Source organism: Bactrocera neohumeralis, chromosome 2 (assembly GCF_024586455.1).
Source record: "Bactrocera neohumeralis isolate Rockhampton chromosome 2, APGP_CSIRO_Bneo_wtdbg2-racon-allhic-juicebox.fasta_v2, whole genome shotgun sequence".
Lineage (NCBI taxonomy): Eukaryota > Metazoa > Arthropoda > Insecta > Diptera > Tephritidae > Bactrocera > Bactrocera neohumeralis.
In genome coordinates, this window is record NC_065919.1 from 15,844,847 (window position 1) to 15,855,649 (window position 10,803).

Genomic DNA, 10,803 nt, shown 5'->3' on the forward strand with positions numbered 1-10,803 from the left:
GTGAACGACATTAATTATTTATTTTTCTTTCAATGTCGAAGAAAGGTGTGGTCGAATTATAATAACACCTTCTAGGCTCTTGTTACATGTTCAATATTTATTGAGGATCCCGATACTTATTGATGATTAATGAATCGCGAAGTGGTACTATATGTTCATTATTTATCGCGCTAGTATTTTTCGTATTATTGAAATGAATATTTGCTTAATTTTTCGACAATCTTTCTAAAAAATGTCAGAAGCAACCCCAAGAAGAACTTGTTAGAAAGAAGAAGAAGTTTAGAAGAAAGCATTGGTGCAACTATTTCCTCAGCTTTTTGGAAACTATAAATTTTTTATATAATCATGAATAAATAATATATTTCTAATACAAATCCCGTGGCTTTTTCAATATTTCGTTCCCTTTTATCTCGCATATATATGACAAAATGTGCTAAACGTTCAATATTTACCCCGCGATGAAGAATACCAACTTTGACATATATAGTTTAAAATACATCCCTACTGAGTTGTATTCTATATTTGTTTCGCTCACATAATCTACCAAATATCTCTTTCGTATGTTTCGTAGAAAGCCGCCGCGTGAAGTTGGCATATTTCTTTACAAGTGACCGATAAATTTTGATGTTTAGACGTAAACTAGTGTGATTTAAATTACTTCTTGACCGTGTGAATATTTAATATAAAAGTATAAAAATGTCTACGACAGAAGCACAAATAGGTGTGAATACAAACTTACAAAAACAGGATCTTGGTAATTTGGTAAGTGCCTAAAAGTGTTTGAGAAATATGGAGTATGGTTCATAGAATGAGTGTAAAAGAAAAAAACACTTTAAGATTTGACAGAGGACAACGCGGCATACATATGTCAATTATATCAAACGAATACAGGTTTTATAGTTTCGTTAATGAAAATATACCTCTGTATTAGCTTTATTTGAATTATTTTCCGAAGTCTCCATTATCAAGAATTAGTGTGGTTTAAACAAACATGTCACTTCCATATTGCCCATATTCAAGGTTTTACTTGACGCAGAAAACTATTCTGTGCATATGAAAGCCTGTTGAAAATGAAAGAAACACTGCACGTGGCGTATGAAATCGAAAAGAATTTGTATGAAATCTCAATATATTCATTAAAATGTAAAAAGCATAATTAAGAATAATTTGAGTAAACATTCCTCCACCGACAGTTGATAAGTTAATAAATCATATATTTCTGATGCAATATGAGAATTCTAACCTCATTTAGGCAGCTCTTTTTTCTCTAAAGATACATACATATATGTATGTGTATATGAATTTTCTGAATGATATATTGGATATTCAATTATTTGTGTTTTAAATGAATACCTCACAAATTATGTATTTACAGGATTTAGAAAATTTAACTCCACTATCTCCGGAGGTGATTTCACGCCAGGCTACAATTAATATTGGTACAATTGGACATGTAGCCCACGGTAAATCAACCGTAGTTAAAGCTATTTCCGGAGTACAAACTGTTCGCTTTAAAAATGAACTGGAGAGAAACATTACTATTAAGCTCGGTATGTATTATGGTTTCATGAAACCATTTTTTCAGCTCATATAGTATATTGGGAAGTTTTCAAAATTTGTTTAGGTACATATATTACTAATGAAGCAACAATTAAAAAGTACTAAATAGTCTTTTTAGTTAAACCACATAGTGAATTAGATATATTTATCATTAATAACTTGTCCATTTAATCTTAGAAATTTCGCAATCAAGTAAAGTTTTTTCAGTATACATGATTACTTTTAAATATGTTATTGGAATAAAATACTGCGTGTATCTAGAATTAATTAACATTTTCAATTGTATATACATAAGTGCTGCGTAACTTATTTCTGTATGCATATGACCACATATGTATAATTGATACAAAAATTTGTTATATGAAATTCTTAAAATATAAGGAGAAGTAACCGCATGAAGCTGTTCCTTAAAATAATGCTTTTTGGAACTCTGCCACAATCCTTCAAACAAGTATAACATTGATACAATATAAATATCAAAATATATTGTAATTTTTTTTTTAGAAATAGAGAATTGTTTGAATTTTGTGGTTATATCTTTTTAGTTTTCCGAATACACTTCGCACTTTATATTTGTGAATATCTACTATAGTAAGCAAAAATTTAGCGCAAAGAAAACTCCTTTACTTCGTTTAGTAAATAAGTGTTTATTAGATTTGTCGTCGTAAATCCTTATTAATATGTTGAATCAATTTAATTACTTAAAAATGTTCACAATTGTATAAAGTGTAACTAATTATTAAAAAAATAATACTTTTCTAATATTTCGATTAATCGCCAACACCACAGTAATACATTATTTTATTTGGCACATTGTAACTATTCACTGTCAGCTGCTGTAGATTACCGTCGTTTTTGGGATTCAGTGGATTCAGTTTATTTTTCTGTATGCAGTAAGATAATAAAGATTGAAAAGACTAAAAGTGCCAAAGGAATTCCATTTAAAGTTTTAAGTTAATTAAATTAGTTGCTGGAAAATTTGCAGTTCTTTAAAATTTGCTATTTCATAATAAAAATAAAATATTTAGTAATGAAAAGTAATGTGTGCATAGTATTTCTTAAGGAGACATTGATAGGCTTCTTGGTAGATCGGCATTTGTTGATGGACATTATAATTAATTTTTTTTTTTTTTTATAATGTACAAAAAAGTGCTCTATTTAATAGCAGTATTGAAGTTTTGTCTTGTTTTGAGCACGTAATTTCTATATATTAAAATTCAATATTCTAAATAGCAGAGTCCAGCACATTAATTTAATTTCTGTTTTCTTCTGTTTTTCTTTGACTTTTATTTTCACTTTAAATGGAATTCCATGCGTGCATCTGAACTCGAATTTATAACTTCACAATCGGTACTGGTTGCTGGATATTTGCATTCTTCAGAACGCCTGAGTGAAGAAAAACTTCGAGCTTTAATGAGATCGCCTAAATTGCTGCGCGATTTTGAAGCGAAATTAGAAGAAAAACGACGTAATACTTTGGCAGTCGTTCATAAACCGCCCACACTCCGAGTCCGCAATTATAAACAACGCAGTGTCAGCGTAGATACTCAGCTAACTAGTACATCAGCACGCAGCAGCAGTCTCGGTGAAACTCAACCAACTCGTGGTAGCTCAACAAGCCCTAGCAGCGGTTATGATAGTCATTCGGAATGTGGTACATCTATTCATGGCGATCAGAAGCGCAGATCTAGTACGCCGCGTTCACGTGTCTTCTCCAGTGCAATCAACGCAATAACGTATTCACCAGTGGTTAAAAAACGAAATAAATCCGAGTCAGACAATAATTTAGCGGATTCTGAGAGTGAACAGACATCTATTAACAAACGGAAAAAGCTTAAACAATTCAAAGTAAATGGAGAGTATATTGTAGAGCGCATAGAATCGATTGAGTCGATCAATGGAAATCCAATATTCTTCGTCAAGTGGTTTGGCTATCCTCCTGAAACGAATACTTGGGAGTCCCTCAACAATATTTGTGAATGTACACTGTTTGAGCCATTCATTGAATCGCGTTATACACTACACGAGTTTATTATTTCAAAAATAACGACTGAAATTGAATTGGAAATTGCTGATAATGGCCTAATTTTTGATATGACCAACTTACAAATTAATGATTTGGATAAGTATGATCCTCTGGCACTGAAGGCCGACTTAATATTATTAGCGCAATTCCGTGCATGCCGATCTCGTAATCAACGCGAACCGGAAAAGATTCGTAAACGAATTATTGATATGATGCTTTTGAAGCCTGTCTATTACCGCCGTAAACAGCAACAAAATGAGCTACAATCATTTCAGGATCGCATGAATAAAATAGAAAATTCGGCACCGATAACCGTAGAGAATCTTGTCGATTTGGAAGTCATTGATTCAGCTTTTAACTACATTAAAGACAGTTTCGCTGGGGTAAATGTGAAAATCCAAGAAGATCCACCAATAGGTTGTAAATGCGAAAACGATTGTGCACCATTGTCATTGTGCTGTGCGCGCATGGCGGGTAGTTATTTTGCTTATGATAAGAGCGGGCGCTTACGTATTAAACCTGGAGAAGCTATTTATGAATGTAATAATAAGTGTGTGTGCGACGAAAAATGTGTGAATCGCGTTATACAGCGTGGACGCAGTAACAACCTTTGCATATTTCGCACATCCAATGGTTGTGGTTGGGGTGTACGAACCGAGAAACCTTTGCGTAAGGGAGAATACGTTTGCGAATATGTGGGGGAGATAATTACCAGCGAAGAGGCGAATGATCGTGGTCTGACATACGACGCCATTGGACGCACTTACCTCTTCGATTTGGATTACAATACCTCAGGAGAGAGTGTGTATACAATCGATGCGGCGCTCTATGGCAATATATCGCATTTTATAAATCACTCATGTAATCCAAATTTAGCGGTATTTCCTTTCTGGATTAATAATCTGGATATCAATATGCCACGTTTAGCGTTTTTCTCTCTTCGACCAATAAAAGCTGGAGAGGAACTGACCTTCGATTATGTGCGCACCGACTATGAAAATTTGTCAGCAGCAGAGAAGGTGTCTTGCCGTTGTGGCGCAGAAAACTGCCGCAAAGTATTGTTTTAATTACCAATATAACAAAATGACAAAAACTAAATTATATTTCTGTGGAAAAAGTACAAGCAAGAATATTTCTTGCATATAGAAGGAAAAGCTGAAATTCGGCTTATAAGCTAAATTTCTAACGGAGTTATTTTATATTATACTTTGTCTAAACTTCACAAAAAATCATTTAAAGAGAAATCCCACATTGAGGATGTTCCGATAAGATTTCATAATGTTCTATATTTAAGTATTATATCATAAAATTTAATTCTCACTGCCTTAAAGGTTCGCTTATTTTCCACTTATCTATTTTTTAATTATTACCCATTTTAAGTAGTACATGACTTAAATTTTTAAGGGCTTTTAACTAGCGTTTTAATAAAATTTGCTATACAACAGTATTAAAAATATTTTTATTTGCTGCCTTAAAGCTAAACTGTTAGTACGTGGTACAATTCTTGTCTCGTTTTATGAATATTTTAAGAAAAAAAGAGTGTGCATGGAGGAAAAATAAAAAATCTTTAACTTATTTGATTTTACCTAGGCTATGCCAACGCCAAAATTTATAAATGTGACAATCCAAAATGCCCTCGTCCGGCTTGCTTCATCTCCGACGGTTCAAGCAAGGATGATAGTTTTCCCTGCGCACGCCCTTCGTGTTCCGGCCGTTTCAAGTTGGTGCGCCACGTGAGTTTTGTAGATTGTCCTGGTCACGACATTCTTATGGCTACAATGTTGAACGGTGCCGCTGTGATGGATGCTGCTCTACTGTTAATTGCTGGTAATATGATCTATCCGGTCACAGTACTCCGATACCAATAAATATATAAAAAATTCATTCAAATGTTCGCCATTTTTCATTATAGGTAATGAATCCTGCCCTCAGCCGCAAACATCTGAGCATTTGGCTGCCATTGAAATCATGAAGCTAAAACAAATACTTATCTTACAAAATAAGATAGATTTGGTGAAGGAGAGTCAAGCTAAAGAGCAATATGAAGAGATAACTAAGTTTGTGCAGGGAACAGTTGCTGAAGGAGCACCAATTATACCTATTTCAGCTCAGCTGAAGTACAATATTGATGTGAGTTATTAAATATTTTATAAATTATCTATACATATATGAAATTTTGTTCGTTTATTATAGGTATTGTGCGAGTATATTACTAAAAAGATACCGGTGCCACAGAGAGACTTTAAAGCGCCACCACGGCTAATCGTTATACGTTCGTTTGATGTGAATAAGCCCGGCTGTGAGGTGAACGATTTGAAGGGTGGTGTCGCTGGCGGCTCAATTCTATGCGGTGTGCTCAAGGTTGGGCAGGAAATTGAAGTTCGTCCTGGTGTAGTTACAAAAGACAGTGAGGGTAACATAACCTGTCGACCAATTTTCTCCCGTATTGTCTCACTATATGCTGAACAAAATGAACTGCAGTATGCCGTTCCTGGCGGCCTAATTGGCGTGGGTACTAAAATCGATCCAACCCTATGTCGTGCAGATCGTCTTGTTGGCCAGGTACTGGGTGCTGTTGGTCACCTACCTGATATTTACATTGAGCTGGAAATTTCGTATTATCTATTGCGGCGATTATTGGGTGTACGCACGGATGGTGACAAGAAAGGAGCGCGAGTGGAAAAATTGCAAAGAAACGAGATTTTGTTGGTGAATATTGGTTCCTTGAGTACAGGTGGCCGAATCTCGGCTACAAAAGGGGATTTAGCTAAAATTGTGCTCACCACACCTGTTTGCACTGAGAAGGGTGAGAAAATCGCTTTAAGCCGTCGTGTGGAAAAACATTGGCGGTAAGTACGATTGAAATCATAAAATAAGAAATGTATGATAATATTGAAACTAACTTTTATAATTTATAACAGTTTAATTGGCTGGGGTCAAATCTTTGGTGGCAAGACTATTCAACCTGTACTCGACAGCAAACCGGTCAAGAAATAATAACGATAGTTAACGTCACGATCAATAGCAACACATTGAAACGTATTTGTTATAAGCGAACAAAGCGTATTCGCAAGTCTTCAATTTATATATATAAATTATCATCAGATTTTGTTTCGTTCTTTAATTTTCAAACATTAAAAGCGAAAAAAACTAACATTACCAATAGGATTTGCTTTAAAAAGGAAAAAAGCAACAAACTATAAAATATTTAATTACTACTATAATTAAAGGAATTATAATTTGTTATTTAAAGATGCAAATAAGGAAAAGAAATAAATTTTTACACAAAATTTCTGATTTATTAAATTTTTGGAATTATAATCTTAGTAATCTTATGTTGAGCAACTCATTCGTCCCTTATTATAAATGTGGACGACCCGTTCCGGTTATGTGGATCTGACTGAACGATGGATTTTATATCGAAAAAATATTGGCGCTTATGAACCCAAACAACCAACATCTGAATCGAAGCAAATGAAATTTATCTTGTTTAACTTTTTCAAACAATTCACAACACAAAGGTTCTTAGATCTACATCTATGTAGGTATAACTACATTTCAAACATTTATTGATAATTTTTTATAATATATATATTGTGTATCACGTTAGAAAATACAGTGACTAAACGCTGTGTTGGACTAGTTATTATTTAAGGTATTTACGATAAAGTATTTTTAAAACTACTTTTAATACACTGAGTTTTGTTTTTGCGTTTCTATGATGGTCTCGCGAAGTAAATTAATGAGCAGTTTAATGAGTTATATGTGATATAACAATAATAAAATATAAATACTCATAGTAGTCTATATATATTCGAGCAACGCAGGTATGCAATAGATCTGCTAGTATCTAATAAAAAATAATAATTAAGTTGATGTACATTTCAAAGAGATCTCTATGCACGACAGTAGCAATACTTTCGTAATTCCGGATTGCGTTCGTATATGCAATTGGCTTGTTCGCCATATTTGTTTACACGAGATATTTCTGAAGCCTTTGTTTGCATATCGAAAGTTTTCAAATCATATGTAACGCTAGCCTCAAAAAGAGATTGACCCGGCCCAACAACAATCTGCAGCTGATATAATTCCTCGTGTATTCGCATTTTGTCACTTAAGTCTGCCACATAACCGTCCTTGTCACTGTTTTGCTTGTAGTTAAGAAGCTCTTTATGCGGATGAAGTCGTAATGCCCAGTTGATGCGTTCTAATTCAAGAGGGGCGCAAAGATTGCGATATGATTTAGTTAAATCATTAATTGTTCTCACTATGCTATCGGCTGCTTTAAGCAGTACGGGTATGTGCGGTTCGCTTTCATTGAGGGAGAGACGTTGCCAGTTAAGGCAGGCGCACCAGTGTGGTTCGATGTAGGCATCGCTGCATGATCGGTTTTTTGGTATTGAGTCGAATAGTGAAATAGCACGTTTTTGTGCAAGCTGTTGATAACGTGGAGCTACTAAATTCTCAGTTACAACTTCCGGTTGCATATCGTAATCTGAATTTAAATTATTTGTCAGTGTGTCATCGGAACCGCTTTGCAGCGCTGAAATTTGAATTATAAGTAAAATATATATTATCCGCATCAAAATTGAATATAACCATCAATATGTTTGCTTACAAAGAAGATGCTGAAGTGTAGCATGCACGTCAAATGGAGTAGTCAAATGATCAACGTTCACTTTGAAATTTTCATACTGTTGAGGGAATCTTTCTTGAAAAGATTTTGGAAATGTGAAACTGAAGAAAGGAAGTCGTTCCTCCTGTTTGCCCTGCAGGGTGGCGCGAACTTCGGCAAATCTAAATAAAAGATATAATAATATAAAATTAAAAATAATTTAATTTGGGCAGTTTAATAAAAATAATTTAAATACCTCCACATATTAAGTTATATAAAATGCGAGTTTAGGCTATGTCAAATACCTTACAAAGTCATCATAACTTTGAAAAATAATGTTTAGTCTAATTTAAGTTTTAGAATTCGCATCAAAGCTAGTTTTACCAAGGTTCAAGTACTAACCTATTGCCATGATCTGACATCATAATAAGTATGGTGTTATCTAGCAGATGCGTATCTTTTAAATGACGCAGCCATGAATTCAACTCATCGTCAGCAGCACCAACTAAATTGATAGAGTCATGTGATAATCCTCCATGAAAACTGAAGCCAAAGCGTGGTGAATCCTTGTATTTAAGCATGAACTTAAAGATAAATATGAATTTGTAAATTGGTCACAAATATAATTTGTCAACTCATATTTGTTATATGTATATTTACATTTTTGGTGTATTCTAACATTACAACATGATCTGGTTGGTGACCTATACAGTGTTGGACGCAGCAATTCCACATATTCGGTGCTTCTAAATATAGTGTGCGCAAATAGTGATCGACTGGCTGTTCGGCGAAACCTTTCATGCGATATGTGAATGTACCAATATTTGGTACATCTTCGTTAAAAGAGGTATAGTAACCGTGGCGTGCATACTCTTTCCATATCATTGGATAAACATCGACATTCTTTGCATTCGGCATTCGCGTACGAGTCTCTGGTAATTCCAGTTCAGTATAGCCTGTAAGTAATGGCACGAGTGCTTGGGGAGTACCATCACCTACAATATTATAGCCTTTCAATACCATGGCTTTTAAATCATTCACTAAATATGAATACGATTTAGGTAATTTGCGTTGAAATGCATTACGGCTGAGTGAATCAAAGCCAAACATAAGTACGTTGAAATGTTTTGGCACGAAAGGATTATTATCTTCTGCTACTATATCGGCAACACCACCCGCGAGACCAGCATAAATCGGAACTTGTGGAGGTGTTTTCGGTTTCACAGCAACACCATCTCTTATGCCAAAGGCCATGCCATACCAACTATTACCGGACGAAGAACTGTGGCACACTACCTTTACAAAATCACTAGCTCGCAATATGTACGGTTCCTTGGTTTTGGTTGATTTACCATATTTGCTATTATAATCTGTGCTGCGCATTACATCCGTATAAGTACAAATCACTTCACCTTGAGTGGCACTTATTTCCGGCTTGACAAAACATATAGATTTCTATAAATAAGTGAAGAAATTCATGTAAAGTGTTAAATTTTTACTTAAAATGTTCAAAGCCTGGTTTTATTTTGTTATCACGAAATAATACTCAAACCATTTTAACATAAATTTAGTTTTGATAATATCAGGTTTGCAAAAGTATGACGTTTACCTCACATGTTACCCAGTCATCTTGGGGATTTCCACATTGGATCGGGTCAACTGGATGATAATATTTCATTACTTCTGGATCATCTAATGGCAGCTGTGGGAGACGGCACTCACCACGATTCATAGTCGATCGTATTGAACGCTCTATTATTAAACTGAAATACAAAAAATATACATATATTAATATTTCTTGTTCAGTAATGAATCTTTTCTTACATCTTCTCATTACGATCCATTTCTTGAGGCCCAATAAATAGCAAAAATAAAACCACTGTAAGAACAGCTAAGAGTGCAGCAATCTTATATGTGAAACGTCGACGTATTTTTCTCATTTTGGAAGTGGTTGTTTTTAGCTTAAAAAAAATTATGCATTGTGTTATTATGATTTAATTTCAGAAAGATAAAATAATTTATAAATCAGATATTCAAAACACTGCATTAGCTTGGTATATATTTAAGCTTATAGAAATTATTATATAAGTGGAAAATATTTACTAATATATTTCTAAAAAATTTTCTTTTATTTTAAACGTTTAGTAATACTTTTCGAGGGCACTTTAACATATTACACTTAAACAAATTGCTGAGTTTATAATTGACATTATGTAGGTATATAATTGTAGGTTTACTAAGAGTCACATATTACAAAATTAAATGTGTTTGCCAGTAAATATGCAGTAGATATTTTTTAAAAATTATAACATCCATATATACACATACATATATTCATTACCTTTGTAAACAAACAATCCTTCACTTCACTCCCCTTTGAGGAAAAATTCAATAGTGTGCTTTGCACAAACACATATATTCCTTTTTTAACAACTTTTTAAAATTTATGTGTTTAGGTATTTACTTTATCTGTATAACTGAAACTTGCAAATTGTAACAATATAATCTGCATATAATTCACAAAATCCAGCTGATAAAAATGTTTTCCTTTCTGATTAGCATTTTCGAACCGGCGTTCGCAAATATGCATGATGTTGCCGCA

At 33.8% G+C, this 10,803-nt stretch overlaps 2 protein-coding genes across 3 annotated transcripts; one reads left to right on the forward strand and one right to left on the reverse strand.

The window, feature by feature from the left end:
- The first annotated feature begins 547 nt into the window (after nucleotides 1-547).
- On the forward strand, nucleotides 548-6,892 carry LOC126767794 (eukaryotic translation initiation factor 2 subunit 3). Of its 2 annotated transcripts, XM_050485429.1 has the most exons (6): nucleotides 568-762; nucleotides 1,376-1,550; nucleotides 5,177-5,413; nucleotides 5,499-5,716; nucleotides 5,780-6,435; nucleotides 6,508-6,892. In XM_050485429.1, exons 1-6 carry the CDS (start codon nucleotides 697-699, stop codon nucleotides 6,581-6,583), a joined length of 1,428 nt encoding a protein of 475 aa, XP_050341386.1. In that variant the 5' UTR covers nucleotides 568-696; the 3' UTR covers nucleotides 6,584-6,892. The 2 variants fall into 2 exon arrangements, with proteins under 2 accessions (XP_050341385.1, XP_050341386.1); XM_050485428.1 differs by lacking the exons at nucleotides 5,177-5,413; nucleotides 5,499-5,716; nucleotides 5,780-6,435; nucleotides 6,508-6,892 and adding an exon at nucleotides 2,942-5,168 and having other exon boundaries at nucleotides 548-762.
- Nucleotides 6,893-7,220: 328 nt separating this feature from the next.
- LOC126767791 (uncharacterized) lies at nucleotides 7,221-10,798 on the reverse strand. The gene is made up of 7 exons (XM_050485426.1): nucleotides 10,543-10,798; nucleotides 10,026-10,162; nucleotides 9,811-9,964; nucleotides 8,862-9,656; nucleotides 8,604-8,785; nucleotides 8,205-8,383; nucleotides 7,221-8,129 (listed from the first exon to the last, which is right to left on the reverse strand). Exons 2-7 carry the CDS (start codon nucleotides 10,139-10,141, stop codon nucleotides 7,483-7,485), a joined length of 2,073 nt encoding a protein of 690 aa, XP_050341383.1. The 5' UTR covers nucleotides 10,142-10,162; nucleotides 10,543-10,798; the 3' UTR covers nucleotides 7,221-7,482.
- Nucleotides 10,799-10,803: the final 5 nt, after the last annotated feature.